Source organism: Pyxicephalus adspersus, chromosome 11 (genome assembly GCF_032062135.1).
Source record: "Pyxicephalus adspersus chromosome 11, UCB_Pads_2.0, whole genome shotgun sequence".
Classification (NCBI taxonomy): domain Eukaryota; kingdom Metazoa; phylum Chordata; class Amphibia; order Anura; family Pyxicephalidae; genus Pyxicephalus; species Pyxicephalus adspersus.
In genome coordinates, this window is record NC_092868.1 from 49,553,431 (window position 1) to 49,573,872 (window position 20,442).

The 20,442-nt window shown below is 39.4% G+C and overlaps 1 protein-coding gene across 8 annotated transcripts in view; it reads right to left on the reverse strand.

Moving 5' to 3' along the window:
• The window catches only part of ACOT7 (acyl-CoA thioesterase 7), a 123,695-nt gene that overhangs the window by 67,803 nt on the left and 35,450 nt on the right, over nucleotides 1–20,442 (reverse strand). For all 8 annotated transcript variants that reach the window (XM_072426896.1, XM_072426900.1, XM_072426895.1 and 5 more), the window contains one exon: nucleotides 7,198–7,289. In XM_072426896.1, the coding sequence (XP_072282997.1) occupies nucleotides 7,198–7,289 (92 nt within the window). The remainder of the gene's footprint in view (nucleotides 1–7,197; nucleotides 7,290–20,442) is intronic.

Sequence of the window (20,442 nt, forward strand, 5' to 3'; positions counted from 1 at the left end):
ACCCCACCCTCACTTATATCACGGTCATTCGTGAAACTGCCAGGGCAGATCCATGAACCACGTCAGACAGCGCTGTATACACTTCTATTATCAGTTCTCGTCTGATACTAGCCCTGAAACGATAATTGGGCCTGAATCATCTGACGTGTGTATGTAGCCCTTACCTTAAGGCTGTCAGGGTCAAATGAGTTGCGTTGTGTGAATTTTGTGCATTTACCATGTTACCATTCATTACTTTGTATTGTGCACTTTACTGAAAACTGCACCAATAATGGCGCAAGCAGAGTTTTTTTTTTCAATGCAACGGACCTTATCTTGAACTTCATTTTCTATTTTGTTGTGTGAATCCTAAGCACACTACATTATTCTGTTAGCATTTCTATCAATACAAACGCATGACGTAAAGCTGTAAATAGGGGTTGTCACGACTGCTTGGAAAATGACTTGTTTTCACTGTGTTTTCCCGTACATGGTCCCCAGCGGAGGGCATCCACAGGGAGCACGCAGCAGATCACAGCTACTTTGATATGCAGCCTTTTACTGGTTTGCTTTGTGGAGCTGATGCTTTCCCTAAAAGACAGCCAACTGATCAATGTAATTTTCTGTGTTGTACAAAGATTACTGGCAAATTGACATTCCTTTGACACGGGGTGACAATAAAACAAGTCTTTTTTCTGGCAAAACTCAATCACAGCTTTTAATATTTCAATTATATAACCTCCCCATCGAGAATTGTATTGTGTGTGCCAGATGCTGGCAAGCCTCCGCCATCCAGCAGTCATATTGTGGCACTTGTGGAACAACGTGCTCAGTTCTCAGTGAGGCAGCACAATGAAAGGTCTGTGCTCTCCACATATGAGCCAAGAAAACAGATAACACACTGATGCTGATGACTGAATAAGGTTTACAGCTAATGACAGCCTCCTCATGAAAAAAGCAAAACCTTTTTAGGAGAACTTGTGGGGGCTTTACCTCCCGAATCCACTAATTCTTTAGAGTTCCATTCAGCATATGCAACACACTTGTACATCTCCATGGTTTGAAGAAGGGGATTAAAGTGAATCTTCTTTAAGGTAAATCCTTTGATGATCTTCAATGAACTTTGGGTTTCCCAAAAGCTATGGCATGGATATCTTTCTGGTCCACTTTGCCTTGCACTCCCTACATTTGGAATGGGTAGAGAGACCTCCCATTGCACTTGCTGGTCAACAGGAAGGATTTGTAAGTAGGAGAAAGCAGATTAGATGAGCAGTCAGAAAGCTGTAGTCACTACTTTCACCCTGGCTTTTGGGAAAATCTTGTGAACACAGTGAAGAGCATTCAAGGATATGAAAGGTTCCAGGGGGTTCCTATTCTTAAGAATTAAGGCATCTTGGGACTTCTTTGTGAGCCATTGTGAAATCCAATTGCTGCAAATGTTGAAAGGTCATAAGCTTAGCCATGCTTTGATCTTATGGTCATCATCTACACCAGCCATTTTTAACTTTTACATGGAGGAACCCTTGAACCTTCAGGAAGGATGCCTGGGGTTTCATGGAAACCTGGTTTAGAAACACTAATCTACACTGAGCTTGTAAGGTATTTTGACAATTTAAAATGGTAGTAGCCCATTTACAAAGAAACAAAAACCAAATCAAGCTCACAGCTTGTTGATCTGCTGGTCTTTTGGAATAATTTGTCTGAACGTTTTCTGCTGTCGTGATTCATGCCACCCCTGCAAAATTAGCACAACCCCACTGTTGACTATTAGACAAAAACACATTGCATTCCATAAAAACGAAAGCTTACGTTTCTCTTTGCATGTTTGCATTTTGTAGTGTGGACCCAGTCCTAATGAACACATAACTTGACTGAATTAGTTTTATCTGCAGAATATCCTGCAATAAATGAAGGTAAAAAGAAAGTGACCTGAGAATCCCGTTTAATGTCTCTCAATTCCCCAGCATCTCAGCTAGTGCCGTGCTCCAGTTCCAACCCCCATCCTGTGACTCACTCAACCATATCTCTACGACAAGGCCAAGTCAAGCAAGCCCTCTAGTCTGTAATCTCTTCTGTAACCCAGAAATGCAATGCGGCTCACTCTGCTCAGCTCAATTATGCAATTAATTTGCCCATTTTTCCGCATGAAATGCAAAATTAAATCTCTTTTAACTTACATGGGTTAAATGCCGCCTTTTCGGTGTCACAGAAATGCTTTCACACACACTTTTTTCAAGGGCTCTTCTGCTAATGGAACGGTTCTTGTTGGCAAACCAGGCAGGTAAATGTCACCTAAATACCTAGGATCTGGGCACAGCACCATTTAAAGTAGCTCACTAGTTGAAATACCACATTTGACAGGATTTCAGTGCATTGTCCTCTCACTACAGAAAAATTAAGGACTCATCATTGGATTTGGGGAAAAATACAGATAATTTCGTATACTTTTTTTTAAAGAGACAAAACCATAGGGAAACTTGCATCTATTGGAGAGGTTCACGGAATATATTTCCTAATTCACCCAAACTTTCGATGCCTTTTTACATTTTGTAAACATTAAAATGCAAATTTTAGGTGTGACGATTACATAAAACCACCTGAAACATTATTTCTTTTCTAAATGCAGACTCTCAAAAAAAAACAAAAAAACAATTGTTTGCACTATTGTTTAGCAAACCCGAATCCTGAGTAAATCAACTCAGAAAAGCACACACAAACACAGCAGAACTATTTTTATAAAGACGGAATTCTGAGAAAATAGCAAACATGCTCAGCCTAAAAGCTGTACCCACAAATGAGTTCCTAAAATGATTGCTCCCACTCTGATGTGGGCGGTAATACCAAACATGCATGGCACAACCAACATTTCCCTATGCACCCAAAAGTGCCTAAGTTTGTGTTTTCTTATACTTTGGGGTGTGGAAGGCTTCTTACATTTTTTTTAATCAATAAATGTGATTGCTATTACATAGGGAATGAATAATCGTATTACATAGGGAATGAATAATAGCATTGTGCAGGTGGCAGGTTCTTTTTAATGAGCCATCAGGGGCCTGTTAGACCTTTTGTACTCGTGGTAGTAATTGATCCTGAATAATGGTTCCTCCAGAGGTTCTTTCAGCAAAGAGCAATTTGTGCCACTCAGGTCAGTATAACTGATACAAATGATCTTTTTCACTATCTGTAAGGGTGACATTTTTCCCAATGGCCAGCGTTGTAAGAGGCATTCTTCCCACTGACCACCATGCTAATATACTGTGAGCTGTGGTTATAGTAATTATAGCATAGGTTCCCTCAAGACCTCAAAATTATTTCAAGAGTTACCCTATAACAAAAAGTTAGAGAAAGCCTGGAGTAGAAGGTTCTCTTACAGAGGTAAATTTCTCAATATCAGTAGTGAGCATTCTATTTTAAGGGGATTCCAATGTATCCTTTCTCTAAAAACAATCTAACGGTGCCTCGCCAAACACAGCAATAAGAATAAAGGACGAATATAAAGAGAGGAAGAGAAGGCACCAACATTAAATATATTAAAAAGCAAATTCTTTATTGAATACAGAAATCTTGAAATTCCATCCAGTATGTAAATAATTAAAATGACCTCATACAATCACAGAAAAATTCTGCCAAATGTTCAGTAGATGGACCAAGGAATTTGACTCGACACGTTTCACAGAGCTGGTCTGCTTTTTCAGGTGTACTTTTAAAGTTAATCATCAAGAAGTCAAAATCAAACTGATTTTTCACTTAAATCACTCTGGGGTATCAGAAGAAATCAGAGGAAATGCAGTCCCCATGGGCCACTGAACTTCTAATCATTCTGAGTCTCGATTAATAAATGGCAAGCAAATGATAATTGCCAGCCAAAACAAAGTTCACAAGTGCAGATAAATGTTTGACCTGTAAAACCTGGCTTGAAGCTGTAAATGTTCAGATTGTGGGTAAACACTGTCTACATCTTCTCTTTAAGAGTGTAGCTCTGCGAAACATGTCAAGTAAAATGTACCTACCTTTGGTACCTGGTCCATCCAGTGAACATTAGGCAGAATTTTTCTGTGATTGTATGAGGTCATTTTTGTTATATATTTACTGGATTGAATTTGGAGATCATCTTGTGTCAAAAAATTCTTATGTTTTAAATCTGTATTCAATAAACAATTTGGTTTTAATATATTATTTCATGTTGGTGCCCTAAAAGTCCCTCTCTCTTACTTTTTCTCTATTTTTTTTATTAGAGTAATTTAAAATAAAATTCATAAGGTGATTGTGTTTAGATCTACTTTACTGTCTTCACAATTTCCGATCTGAAATACGCAAATAGAAATGGAATTCTGAGACTTAGGGCTTGTTCACAATCGCATGTGTTGAAACATATAAAAATGAGAGATGCGGTTTTCATTATAGAGTACTGCTGTTGTAATAATCACCTGACAGGGTGACTTTAATGTATTTTTCACTACCCGTTTACTTTAAGAAGACACCATTACCCTGTTACTGGTTACATAATTGTCCTCTCTTTTATCCCCGGAGACTCCTTAGCGTCTGAAGTATTTACTGTGTTAGGAGCAATGCATCTGCCAATTTACTGATCTTTCCTAGCAGCTGCTACACAAGGATTTATTTCAAAGCCATTCTCCAATCTTCTCTACCCAGAGAATTTTCCAAACATTCTGTAATCTCCGTTTACGGTAAAGCCATGCTGGAGATTGGTGCCGCAGTGTTTTTTGCAGAAAGGAATTGCTTCCAAAAGGGTGAGGGCACACAATGGGTCATTGTTACAAAAATATGGCTCCTGTTGTTTATTTTTTATATCTGCACCATATTTTAGGTGCGGTCTTTATTTTATAAATAATTTATAACCAAAACGCCTTCACTTTAATTCCCTTTCCCTTCCAGTCTTAATGGATAGAATGGGTGATATTACACAAATGGCCCACATGTGATCAGTCATCTTTTTGTGTAGCTTCAACATATTACACAGAGTCCACAGTCATGTCACGATCGTCCATCAGAGCAACGCACTAATCTACCTACTATTGTCGTAGTTTAATGTTACTAATATAGTCAAAGGGCAATTATGGGGAGAAGCCAATTAACCTCCAGTATGTTTTTGGTCATTTTTGAGCATAAAAATAAATAAAAAAATTCCCTTTAGCCCTACAAGCCGGCTATGTAATATGTTGATGCCACACAAAAAGACGATTGAAGCAGCTGTGGTTCATTTGTATTTTTGTATATTTGGTAATACCACCCGTGTTTTTCATTAAGGTTAGACAAAGATTGGGGTAAGGAAGAACACGCTGACATGAAGTAGCCTTGAATATTTTGTTTGTTTGCAACTTATAACAAAAAATGTTACATATGTGGAGAGGCATGCTTCAATGCGCAAGTGTCACGTGGTCCAATCAATAGGATATATATGATATGTGAGTACTGACATTGGGACATATAAAGCAAATAAAGCTAATTCCTTCCTTGCACTCATAGGTGGCATACAGCCAAATATGCAAAATAAATACATAAAAAGGGAGCCGTTTTACCTGCCAAGAAGATTTGTAGTTCATTCTGAGCAGTCCATTCTGGCTAGAAATGCTTTCCTTGTTGCATTTTCTCTTTCATGTACAGGTCCACTCCCTGTGACCAGACAGTAAAAGAAAAAGCAGCAAACTTATGAGACCCCTCTAACCTTCTGATTTTGTCCCCTATTAGTATATTCCTTACACTGCGACATAGCTGACCAGGTCCACTTGCTGCTTCTCACTGCCCATCTTAAAGCTCTGATTGCTGGGACTGGAAAAGTCAAATTCACTTACTTATAATAATAAACCTATTATATAAATAAAACACATTCAATGATCTATTATTGAATTATTTCATGATTTGTTGTTCATACAACTTTGTTTGTGTCTTTTATATCTTTATTGAGTTCAGCTATGTCAACCGCACAACATGGGGCTGTCTCGTGTGGGATATCTATGATTTATAGGGATCCTGACAATAGGACATACAAAATAATAATATCAAATTCCTATGATACAATTTTACAATGTGTCTATGTCATTAGGTATGTTATTATATATAATATGTAACATGTTTCAGTTGCATGTTGATTCCACGCAGAATACTGTACTTCAGTATGTATGGAAACTAACAGAAGCTCCCACCACAGTTCTTGTTTCACTTACCTTTCTAACCTGGTAGAAATATACCCCCCTAGCCGTTCTCTTTGCTCCTCCAATGACCTACAAATGACTGCCTCACTCATAACCTCATCACATGCACGGCTCCAAGACTTTTCTAAAGCTGCCCTGACACTCTGGTCTTCCTCGTCCTATTCCGCTTGCTCCAACTTTCTGCTCATTTAGAAGTGCACTCAAAACCCATCCTTTCAAACTAACCTACCCGTCTTCTGTCTCTTAAAATTTCCCACCACTTGAAATCTCCTCTCGTATGAAACTTCACCCACCTCCTAGATAGTAAGCTCTTCGGGCAGGGTCCTCTCCTCCTCCTGTGTCAATGTGTGTATCTGTCTATCATTTGCAATCCCTATTTAATGTACATCGCTGCGTAATACGTTGGTGCTATATAAATTATATAATAATATTAATAATAATGAGCTAGAAAAGAAGAATTACCCTCAGGTATTAATTTGTCATCATTATCCATACTGCTGATAAGGATGGGGATAGCTCTGCTTGTCAGTGGCAATCGGAAGACATAATGCTGCAAAAGCCTCTCCCAAACATATTTTTAACTTTATTACTGGTCTATAAAAATACATGGTAAATCCACCATAGGTACAAGGATGCGTCTACCATTACGTGGAGAGTTTCTGGAATGTCAGGATCCATAATGTGATGGCTCATATGGAGTAAGTGGTATCATTAAAACCTAATTTCTGCTGAAAGTAGCACTGCAATCTTTTTTTTTTTTAAACAATGAGGGACTGGAACCACTTATCGAATCTGCTGATAGCAACTAGAAGATTCTGGGTGTTGGGAATGGAAGAATAGGACTGGTTGCAATGGGCAACACATCTGCCCGCATAATACAAACATTGTAATATATCAGGATGTTTTTTTTCTGATGGTAACAAGGACTTCCATGATATTTATAGAAGCTTTAAAAATACAAATTAAAAAAAAAAAAAAAAAAAAAGAAAAACAATATACATATAAAAGAAACAATAATTGAAGTATTTCAGCTGCACATAATTACCTGAATCGGTGGAACTTCGGTGATTTTGTCCACGTTGGTCAGAGAAAGCGGCACATACCACAGAGTCGCTCGGTTGGTTAATCTCTTTGCTCCTGCAACAAAAATCAATTTTTGTATTGAATTTAGGGACTACCAGAGGATCTTTGACACAATATTGTTTGTTTTCAAAAAGTTTAATTATATTAAAGCAGAAGTTGCATTTTTAAGTTTTGGATTGGGCAGGGCTTTATTGCAGAAGAGGACAGGCAATGTCAATTCTGTAATAAGCATTCCTACCTGCGTGTTCGCTTGGTTGAACCGGCAATCCCAGTTTCCCCTGAGCGTCTGCCAACCACTAATCAACCACCTCCTTTATGCTCTTAATAAATGAAATAATATTAAGTAAAAAATGTTAGGAAAAGGGAAAAAAAAAAAACATTCTTTTTTGGCATCCCCTCTGGGACAAAATCCAAAAATCTAAACCTACAGCCCGTTTCAACAATGTCCTAAAGCATGTATGCATTGCATTCAGCAGCCCATTTATTGTAAAGCGCAATCCAAGGTACATAAATGTAGTGAAGGTTTTTGAAAATGCAAAAGTGAGCTGCAGTGTCCTAGTGGGGCGCATACGGGGATCCATATAGAACGGATGAGTACCAACACCATGAGTTGTGTTGATGCCCACGTTATAGAATAGAAATGAATGTTTAAAGGAGCCTTTATGAGTAACAATATTCCCTTATGCTTCATTCAAAAAGTAACAATCACAACTATTCAGACAAGCAAATAAAAGTGAAACATGGCTTTTTTTTCCCCAAAATGGCTAAATCAGTTCCTCTCAGCATCCAATCAGATTCTGCTTTCTCTCCTCCTTTACTTCACTAAGCAAGCTGAATCGTGTCATTTCTGCAGTCGGTACAGGCAGTTACTAGATAAGGCCCTCTCCATTTACCGCTACATCTTCTCTGTCCTGCCCTTGAAAACCAGCAGCTGATTCCTCCAGGGTTTCACAGGGATTTAGGTACCTGGGCACTGTACCCTTAAGGTTACATGGCAACTTCATTAAATCTCAGCTGCATGTTAAATTTTTAATTAAAATTCAATTATAAATTTAGATGAAGCAGTGAGGTCCCATGATAGTGCCACAAAGAGAGCTCATTAACTCCTCTATTAATCTGTGAATTTAATCATATCATAGCGCCTTGCCAGGGCTGGCATTTTACTGGCTAAGTGAAAGGAACACCAGCTGAAGGGTGAGAACAATTTGAAAACATGCCAATAGCCATTTGAAGGGTTTATTTTACAAAAAAAGAAAAACAAAATGCTAATTTGACTGACTTTTGACTTACGGTACACGTTTGACCATAAAAACCATAGGGCTCTATTTACAAAACAGGGAATCTGACATTCCCTCAAACATTCCCAGTAGGGAATTTTTCAGGTCCATGTTTTTCAATGGCAGTAATTGATTTCCACCAGGGAACGGCCAAGGAAATGTCAGATTTCCTGTTTTATAAACAGAGCCCATCATGACGCCAACATGATTCTATCTTTGATTCCCTATCATCCATGTCTATAAAAATCTCCCCTATTAGGGTATATGAGCATTTACATCTTGGCATCTTTTTCACCTGTAAAAGCCATTCTTACGTAAACATCCAAAAGCCCTGGGGTTGATATTGCCATTTTGAATGTGATGTCATCAGCCCCAGCAGACCTGGAACTGTCACATGAATGATTCTCTCTAGTATTCCCCTTCATTCTCCCTTTCACAGCTAAATAAAAAGGAATATAGGAAGGAATTGGCTGGTACAAACAGCAAGGAGAGGGAATGTACTCTGATTGTCACAAAAACAGAATACTAAGTCACCAGCACTCCAAAGTACAGGAATATTGCTTTATTGAAAAAGCACTGTCACAACATGCTTGAAAAACCAACATTTTGGGGCAGCCCAGGGCCCCTTCCTCAGGGCAACAAAGTAACAACACTATGATAAATCAAGAATCCTGTACTGTGGAGTGCTGGTACGTCTTTTGTTTTCATAAGTTCTACACGGCGCCATCCATGATTGTCAAATCAAGCAACCTTCCTCTTTAATTTTCTTTGCTGTAGGCAGTGCATTCCTATCACGGACAATCTCCGATTGTCACTGGTGAACCTGGTGGGGATTAGACGCCAACACACAATGACTTGGCGTGCTAATTTTTGTCATTATCAAGCAATGGCATGCCAATAATGCAGCAAGTACAAGTAAACAAAAGTATCTGAAAAAAAGTTAGCAAAAGAAATATTAAAAAAAAATATAAACCACGCCAGTTACGATGCACGGTGCTTCGGCAAAGTAAAATACATATCTACTTAAAGCAGACATTTTCAGCATTCTGTGAAAGGATGGCTTTCCCATTATTAATTTACTTTTAACAAACTCCCCTTCCCTTTTTACTGCCACAGCGGTAAAGGCCTAAAGGGAAACCCACCTCCTCCTGTGATACTTATGGCTGCTCTGCACATGCCCGAGATTGGGCACCGCATCATTAGTGGCCTTCATCAAATATAAAAGCAGCATGCACAGAGTAAGACTGGTGCTCCTTTATTTACATTTGGATAAAGAACGTCAGTTAACATTCCACCTGTGAAGTGCAAGATTGGACTATGCTATAAGAACCCAGAAGAAACAAGATGGCGACATGGAGCATAACAGTGAGTCCTGGAAGGAAGACGAAAGTCAAGTCAATGTGCAGAATGACTGTACAATGGCTTTCAAGGGCTTTCAATAAGCAAGTTCCACTTTGGGATTCTCATATGCAATGGAAGACAATCTAAGTGGAAGTATTCAATAGACAGTAAAATATTATTCAGAATGTTGGACGGATGGATGGATGGATGGATGGTTGGATGGATGGACGGTTGATCAAGTAGCAATATAGAATTCATTGAGCGAATTGATCATACATCACACTACAACCAACTAAAATGATAAAATGTCTATTGCTCTGTGCGATCGTTTGCATTATCTTGAGATGTCTCGCTGTACAACATCATCTGATTCAACGCACATGATGGAAAAGTTCACGTTGACAACAAACTAGGACTAAAATTTCTACCCTGCCAGATTCCTGTAGCCAATGAGAGATGATGGGTACAGCAACTCGTCATCAGGCATCACATGTGATGGCTGAGCGATCGTGGATTTTTGAGAGATGTCCTCAGATGACCATGTACTGTAAAGGTAACATTAGGGTTCAGATCCACATTAACAGCCCAGCTACTGAATCTTCTGATTGTGTTGATTTTTTTTTTACCGGTGATCGTGTTTGAAGTCTGGCTTGCAGAAGGGTTAATAAACACAAGCAATGGTTAAGTCAGAAGATATAGTGTATGAATGCAGTGAAGGATATCGTGAGGGAGAGACAGAGCCAAGTGTTCTAAGACAGAAAACCCCAGCGTGATCCAAAAACATAAAACAGAATAGGCATGTTTGAGAATTGTATGTATTGACCAAAAAATCCGAGCTATCTGATCTAGGTAGAACACCAACTGTACACATAATGATGTGACTGTTCCTGATAACCATCGTTTCGATAAAAGAACTGTACCTTTCAGTAATCAATTGCACTTCATGGGGAGAATCAATCAATAAATAATTGTTTTCACTGTAAAGGAACTATTCAGCCCTGGCAAATTCAAGTGAATTCAACAAAATCAATATGGCCTTTGTTATTCAGGACAATTGTTTTTGAGTAAAAATCCTTTATCTGATTACAATAAGATGGAATCTGATTGGCTGCCTCTGGGTCTAGCAATTTTGCACATGGTTCTTCTATGCGGTGCATTATGTAATGTGTATGACTGCATCCAAACAGTTACAGCAACTGCATGAAATGATCGGATTATTCATCCCCAACCATTGACATGTCAGCATTCTGGAAAGGCTATTATTATAAAATGCGACTCATTAGAAATTATGCAGCAAAAAATAAAAAATAGGATGCCCCACAAAACTGTTTACTCTGACAGCCAAATATAAAACAATGTTCCTGTGATACATAACACAAGGGACAAGGCAGCGCAGGAACGGGGGATGCCGGAAGCAAGGAGCTTTTCATGTTTGCCGACATGATAAGAAGCCACTGTCAGGATTTCCATGCATTAAATTAGTTCTTAAAACTGCTACCCACGAGCGCAATTATTAATAGAAATAATGAGACTGCACGACGGCACGATGCTGACCTGCGGCCTACGAGACCGATAATGAGAGACTGACCTCTGACTAGCGCTAATGTAGAGCCCCAGTTGTATGAACGTACCGCATGCACATACACGGATGGCAACATTTTACACGGGTGACCTCAATATTTTCCATGTGTATGGATACCGGTCACATGCACAATTTTATAGATAGATCAATGATTGACGATGGATAGATAGATAGATAGATTAATGATGGACAATAAGATAGATAGATAGAATAATGATTGACAATTAGATAGATAAATAGATAGATAAATGATTGTAGATAAATAGATAGATAGATAGATAGACAAAAAGATAGATAACAAAAGGACAGGTGGATAGATGGATATCAATTTTTTTATCCATCATTTTTCTGTCTATCCATACACCTATCAGTCTGTCTATCTATTTGTCTGTCTTCAGGTGCACCTTTTTATCTACATACATATGAATCTATCAGTCTTTTTATCCTTTTGTCATCTATCGAGATCATTTTATCTTTTTTATGTCTATCTACCCACCTGTCCTTTTGTTATCTAAATATCTAACAAGATCTTTATTTTTATCTATCTATTGTATTGTTAATCATTAATCTATATATATCCAGTGTAAATAGATCTTTTAAACTTGCTCAAAAGGAAATATTTTTGTATAAATCTGTATTTTTAATCTTTCCGGGATGAGACGTTTCCATAGTGATCACCTTCCCCAGTTGTCTTGGGTAAGACATCCATCCTGACCTCCTCTATGACAGATTTGCATTAAAGCCTCCAATTTACAAGAATATCCCGTTCGTTGTCTTTATTCCCTGTGATGGATCGGCGGTAGATTTCACCCACCCAGCGTGCTGTCAATCTTCAGTCCTCCCCTCTGTCATCTGACTGACATTGTACCCTTCACATTTATCTTATTAAAAGTCACATAACTAGGCTGACTTTTCCCTATATGGTTGTGTCGTGGTTCAATAATGCAATATTTATAATGGAAATCATATTGTTCCAGTCCTGAGTAGATGGCAGCAAGTGAAATAAGTGGACAGATGAGTTGCCGCTGCTTCCCAGGGGTAATGTAAGAGTCAATACATTAACACTAATCAGAATTTATTCCACCGGAGATAGAGCAATCATTCATATGTGCTAAAATGTCAACATCCTTCAGAAACCCTCCGAGTTAGAGAACCGCATGGGTGGGGTTGGGAACACCTGTATTGAATATTTACCACTTAGCTATTGGTGTTCCCAGCACAGTGGCTTACCAGGCAACTTACAGACATGGGTAACATGGATCAAATACTATTAACTCCCCCTTAACAAACCTCAATGTGCCTGACCAATTCTTAGGTCCAAGAGTTGGGAAAATAGGTTGGAAGGAAAGGAGGGGGGTTGTTACATTTGTTGGAACTTGCAAAAGAAAAAAAAATGTCCCCAGAAACCATCCATACTTCTAGTCCCATTCACTTAACTGAAACATATTTTTTATTGTTTTATTATATATTTATATTTTATTATTTTTAGTATTCGATTTTTCCAAAATCAAATAGAAATTGGAACTCCCATTAGCACCAGTCTAATGCCTATATGCAGTAATGTGCCTGCACATTAGGATATTAATAGAACCCACTTCGTTTTGTTAGTGATACGTTTGCTTCATCTTAAGTTGGTGGCGAATTTATGTGTTTGACATTCACCAAGCAAACTAATGTGGAAGGTCACAAGCGGTAAATGTCAAAGGGGTTGCCATGCTGCTTTCCAAATAACACACAGCCCTCCTAATAACCTCCAAATCCCAAGCTAATGGGCATGATGCTTCTAAAAACTCCTGGATGGTTGTTAATGTAGACCGTGTGCCTATTGGCTGGTAATTATCAGGGATGTCACCCACCAGCCAATCGAAACACTCCCAGCTGTGTACCATAGCAATGGATTCCCACTGAAGTCAGTTCTAAGGTTTTCAGGAAAAGAGGTTCACCGAACATGTAGTAAACATAATCCGACAACATTTCCCTATCACCACAGGTAGCATGACGTAAGGTAGCTGACAGGGCAGAATCTACCTGATCTCCTATAACTAACACCTGGATCCATAGCCTGCTTTCATTGCCTAAAAAAAATTAAGCAGGGACAGATAAATATAAACCCTTCATAAGTAAGCTTGGATAATTATAATATTATTAAACGAGGACTAAAATTCTCATCTTCATATAAGCCAAACCACGACTGGTTCTCTTTAAGCAGCTTTTCAGGCTAATCTGTTTCAAGGTAATATTCTAAAACAGCCTTCTAATGAGCAATAAAAAGTATTATTCCGATGCATTCCGGGGATTTACGGAGGCGATAGAACTTTGGCAGTTGGGAATATTTCCCTATTACTGTTTTATCGCTGCCAGGACTATAACATTTAAATGTAATTATCCATTATGTGCAGAGTACAAGCAAATAATATGGAAAATATTTCCACAGTGCTTTGACTAAAAGTAAATCTGACAACATGCTTTTGGGAATAGGAATTACCATTGGACCTTAATAAAACCATCCTGACAGGCCGGTCGTCATAGCAACTGGGAGCCAATGTCGGTCTCCTTCGGCCTAACTGAACAAAGGAACGGGTTTATTATGAGCCTTCGTTTTATTACATCATCCGAACATTTAGAGCAGCGAAAGGCGAATGAGAAGGGGCAAAAATATTTCTTTATTTTGGAAAAGCTAAAAAAGTGCGACCACCGAGTAAAATTCCTGAGCTGATGAGGATATTCAATAAACATCTGGGGAAAGTTGCTAATTACATATTAAGAGTTGTGAGGAATAGCTCAGTAAGAGCAAAAGTGACCCTTTCTTTTCCGTAGATTACCTCCATCCAGTGGCAACATCAGGCCCCTGTGCAGAACTGACTTGGAGAAAGGTCAGAGGACCTCATGCAGGAGCAAACTTTGCACCTCCCTTCTGAAAATGCCTTTAGCTTGGCAGCTATTGTGATTCTACACTGGTCTGTTTCAGGTGAATTCTTCCTGCGATCTGATCAGCAACTTTAAATATTTGCAATGCTTATGTGTAGCATTTTTCCTTCCCATAAACATTTCATAATTAACTTGCAGTTTGCCCATGAACTTGACAACAAGTTTGACTCCTGCAGGAAGAGTAAACTCCCTGGCACAGGCTCCTCTCCTGCACATCATAGATCTCTCTCATCTTTTAGGAGTGTTTATTTACTCCATGTGCTGACCCAGCTCCTCCAGCTGTTTCTTTCCTATAGATGCTGATAAAAGAGAGAATACAAAGTCAGCTAGGAAACTGGCCCTTCTGGGAAGGTTGATCTCCTGGGTCCCCCGCAGCTCTCATTGGTTCCTTCTAATGACATGAAGGTCAGCAGGAGAAAACTGGAGGAACAGGAACATCCTAAACCAGCGTTTCCCGACCTGCCCTTAAAACATGGGGAAACCCTTAAAATATCCTTCAGGTCTTCATGGAATTATTCTAGAATTACTAGATACACAGCTCACAGCACATCAGTATAATAGTAAGTGGGAAGAATGCCTCTTACATTGCTGGCCATTGGGAAGAATGTCACCCCAATAGATAGCCAAAAAGATCATTGGTGTAATTTAAACTGTCCTGAGAAACAAAACTGTTCATTGCTCAAGGAAGCCCCAGCAACCTCTGGAAGATTAAGAAAAATTGCAAAACTTCAGCCAGTTTAGTGACATCACACACCCCTCCAATCTTTACTCGGAAAGGTGGTCCTTCCTCGTGGGTTTATGTGTGACCACCATTCAGTGCAGTAAAACTCTTATCCTTGGCCAGAATGATGGTGCACCCCTAGGGAGGGCGCTGCTGAGTAACAGCTAGCGCTATCCATTCAGAATGTTCACCAATTTCAGAGCTATAGGTCCAACTCAGCAGCAGGTGTGTTGGGCTTCTGCAAAGAGAACAATGTGCTTTAAAGATGATTTATCACAACATTTTTAACATTTATATAAAAGGGTGGCTAATCCTTTTATATAATGAAAAAAACTTTTTTGTGAAGGAATCCTTTCTTGCCATCTTTATACACTGAATGGGAAATCTAGAGCCTCCTGGGATACATACGCTACATATCCCAGGTAGTTTTAGGCTGTTCCAACTGTGCATGCCTGATCTCAGGCACATGCAGAAGGCGCTTTCCCAAACTGTGCAGTACACATGTCCAGTAAGATCGGCACTTTTTTTTACGTTTTCAAGAGAAAATGTCGCCAGTGCAGTGAAAAATTGGTTGACATAAGAAGAAATATATTGATAAAGGGTGCTAATCATGTTCCTAAAAAGTGTATTTGGTTGCCCCCTATAAATAAAATATGGAGAAAAGGGACCAAAGAGCTAGGGTTTAAATGCAGCAAACAAGTATATTATAGTAAGTATAATATACTTGTTATACAAATTGTGAACAAGCGTTTGTCAACTCCCCTGAAGAAGCCAACAGTCAAAATGCATCTGGATATGAGATGTTTTTCTCCTTCTCTAACGTCATTATAGGGATATTACTGTATAGTTCGCCAGTCGCCTTTCTCTTGAATTCGAAAATGGGAATGACTGTCTAAAACGCTGTGTTGTTCTGGTTTACATACTTACTATAATATACTTGTTTGCCGCATTGAAACCCTAGCTGTCTTTGGTCCTTTTTCTTGACATAAGAAAAAAAACAGAAAAACTTGGTGGTGCCCGGTGTCCCATCGGCTCCAAAAAGAAGAAATCAGATTAGAGGGATCGAGGGCTGTTTGAAAGTAAACTTTAGGTTAGTAATGGCAGCTTGTATGCAATGCTCCTTGCATGGCCCCTAAAATTTTGTGAGCAGGAAGAGCATTATTGCAGAAAGGTACAGGTGTTGTCTTGCCTGCAAAAAGCATTCTTACCTGCCTGATTGCTCGCGCTTATGTGGTCACAATCCTTGAACTGCGCATGTGTTTGTTGCTGGCATACCTGGCACATCCCAACTTCCCCTGCAGTGTCAGGGAATTTCATCCTTGCCTGACCGAGATGGCTTAAGATTGCAAAGAGGAAGCGAAAAAGGACGAAGATGGTTACACGCTGCGATGGAAAAGAGACGGGAGTATACAGGGTTTAAAAGAAGAAAAGTTGATAGTAGGGGGACAACTACAATCTTTGCCACCATTCGGAATTCATACGTCATCAGTAAACGGCTACAATTGTTTTGATTGCTAAGTGTAATTGCACATGACACCACCTTGCCCCACGTTATTAAATAAAGTAATAAAATAATATTCTGCCCATGCAGGGGGAAAAGACGTAGCTGCAATTTATTAGATTTCCAGTTCCCTTTCTTTCTGCCAAGAGGTGTCAACACACGGAACAGTAAAATAAAGATGATGTATTGTGACAAAGGCAAGACAGCAAGGCAATAAACAAACCCGACAAAAACAAATGTTTTAAGTAAAACACGCCATGTTTTGTACAAAATACGCTAAGCAGAATTGAAATGATATGTTTATACATTTTTTCTTTTAGTGATAGAAAAAAAAAAAATAGATCGTGGATCAGAAACAAGAAGCTTTGCATGAGACTTAGTTTATGCTCTGATCTGATTTTCTGTTAAGTGATTGGGTGGATCCCGTCCATTTGGTTTTCTTGGATAGAAAATGATAGAAATTGACTGTAAACAAGTTGTAAACTTTTGATAGATATTAGCCAATGAGTCTGCTCTATCCACCTAAATCTGGAAACCCTGCTGATGATTTCCCTTCCCAAGAATGTTTTATTGGATGAAAAGTGAATATCGGCCCATGTGTACTAGGCTTTCAGCTTACTTGATGAATAAAAACAACCAGGTTTAAACCAAGTGACTTAATTTGTCTGTGCTTCAGTGATAAAAGCATTACTATTAAGGTAGATTTAGAGATGTCTTCCTCAGTTACTGGGAATTGTTCCATAGACATGATCTCTATAGGTCCGAGCGATTTATCTGACTACCCCATGGATGTTCGTAGGGGTGAATGAAGCCTGACGTGCCCAGCACTTCTGGGAAAAGGAGTATGTACATGGCGAAAGTTTGGAGTGAGAGGACTCACAGGACTATTGGTAGTGTGATCTGCCGGTTCTGGGCCTGAAGATGATAAAGATCCTGTGAAAACGGGATCTGCAGGAGAGGCCTGAGGAGTCGGAGTGGCACCATCCTGGGAGTCTTGTGGCTCATGTGGAAGGAAGAAATATGTTATTTTCTGAGGTTTAACGTTCCCATTCTTCATTTAGTCATGATCCAGCAGGTGAGTGAAAAATAGGGATCATTGATATGAGCTCCAAGAGGAGTTACAGCTTGTAAATTTGTTGCTTTTAGCCTCCCGGTTATTAGATCAAGTGGCCATCTGGACATGCGTCCCCTCACAACCAACCAGATTTGAAAGACAACATCTACTATCATCCATATGGGGTCCACTGCTGACAAGCCACCCCACAAAAGTAATTTCCTTCCATTTCTCTCCACCATATGAGATCTAAAATTGGCAATGTTTTCCGGTGATCCAAAAAAATTGCATTATTTTCCCTTTCCACTTCTGAGGGGGGTTTTATTACCTTACCATGTGCACTGCCATGCAGTTTTTCACTTTTTAATCTGAGCTGTGATAAAGCCCAGGTCTTATATTTTTTCCTCTCGTTTTCCCCTTTCCCAAATTGAGCACCCATTGACCTATGTAGAGTCGTTGGTCCAAGGTCTGCCCTTCTTCAGACGGTAGCTCCCAAATGCTGCAGGGAGTGGTGCCATGAAAGAACAATCTCCAGGGAGTTCAAGGTGGGGTTGGAGCTATGACACCCTAGAGTCAAAGGAAGTGTAAAAAATGAGCCAGGGGGACATTCAGTAGTACTGGACTGGCAAATTGGTGAGAAGAGGAGGTAAATATAGTTGCTGGGGGATCCAGTACTTTGATTTTTAGCCAAACCAGGCACTAAAATTTGGCTTTGAGAGGGCCTTATTATGGGTATTTTGAATAGATTACCACTGCACCACATTGCATGCAAAACAAACTGCATTATTACACTACAAATTGTTCCCATCTGCACGTTCTGATGTCCTGCAATGCAAACGCATTTGGAAGCATGGGGATGATTTATTATATGTTGGGGTTCCATTTAAATTGAATTATTACTACAACACCAATACCATGATAGCAGAACATGTTCCCCATGTTCTTTATTTTTAACATTCTTCTATGCCACTTTGCTACACATTTAGAACAGCCTTGTATTTGCAGAAATTTGTCTGAAATACTTTTTACTGAGACAACTTACTATTCATCTCAAAATCTACTGTAGACAAAAGTATGTGACTTAGTTTTAATGATCCTTAGCTCTTATTCTTTAATTTGATTTTTTATTGTGATCACACCTTCCTAAATCCAATAAAATGAGATTGAACAAAGGATCATGATACCGCTACATGTATTTAATGACTGTAAGATCAGTGCTACAATGTAATGTGCCCTCTGACAGGGGCTCCCCCTTGTGGCAAAGTATTTGAAATACAGTATTCTAATTACATTTTTATTTCTAAAGATCTGATTTAATGCAAAGCATGTCACAAATATTATTCGATAAATGCTAACTCCAGCACTGATTCCCACCTGTAACATACAGTAAAGAAAGGAGCCCATGTTGGTGCAATGCCGCGCAATCTGCATCTTTCCAATAGAACTTTGTAATGTCTAAGTAACAATGCATCTATGGAGAATGCTTTAACGCCGACAGTTTTCAGCGCAATGCACAGTACTGCGGCTCCGGTAGACAGGAGTGAACCAGGGCTTAAAGTTTTGATCCATCACAAAAATGAAGGCAAATAAGTTTAACAGAAAAAGCAGAGAAATTCAGACGGTATCGATTACACATCTCATGTCTCACACTTTTGAAATCATTCAACCCAGAGGTTTGTTGCCAGGGAAACTGCACCTTCAAATAGTCAAACAGCTGCTTTCAGCAAGACAAATTTAGCACGACAAAAAAAGGAACACAAAGCTCGCCTAACGCACTGTTCATCGTGGGACCGCACAAAAATCACGATGTTCATATGAGATGAGAAGCCACTGGATTCACTGAATAGAAAGAGAAACCTGCAAAAAAAACATTTGTATAGCAAAAGACCAAAATTGTGTGATCCACTCAACTATGTGACTCTGCAAGTCACCTTTATATTAAGAGAACCAGTCACTGCAGGACCTTAGGTCACACCTGGGCAATTGACACTTCCAGGTAGCACAGGTGACGTCAAAGTGCAGCTCCAAATCCTGGGAGAATGAAATCCAGTCCATTGCAATTCTTGAGGATTTAGAGCTGCAAGATCTGCTGGAAGGAATGAGGATATCACCTGTGCCACATCAAGCCGAGGAGGATAAAGCCTTTTTTTTTTTTCCTCGAGGGGGATTGATTGTTTATAAATGGGGGGGAAGAGCTACTGAAAAATTGAAATTATCTTTTTGCTCCAGTTAAGTGACTTTGTCTGGACCAGCCTTTATGTTTTTACCATGGGGAACCCTTGAAATAATTTTCAGGTCTTCAGGGAATCCCTTATATAATTACTATATCCTCAGCTCCACATTAGTGTGGTGGTCAGTGGGAAAAATGCTTCTTATATTGCTGGCCATACAGATCATTGGTGTCACCTAAAGCAGACCCAACCTCAGAATTGTTACTTTACATAAAAAGGTAGACAACCCTTTTATTTAAAGTGCAACACCTTCCCTTCACTGTGGCGATCAAGACAGAATGGGAGTGCAAACCCTCCCGGGATACCTGCGTCATACATCCCGGGACGTTCTTGCCTGCTCCTTCTGCACATGCCCTAATCTCGTGTGAAGAAGCCATTTAATGGAAGAAAAGAAATTGTTTTCCCCATCTAGGTCACCCAATCCCACACCTGGCAGTGCGAGATAGGGTAAGGTAGGAAGAAGAACCTGACAAAGAGAGATGTCAGTGCCTGGTGAAGACGGATACTGGGATGACTCGAGACCCAAACGAAGAAACCTCCCGACTAATCTTTTTTTCATTTTAAGTTTAGTT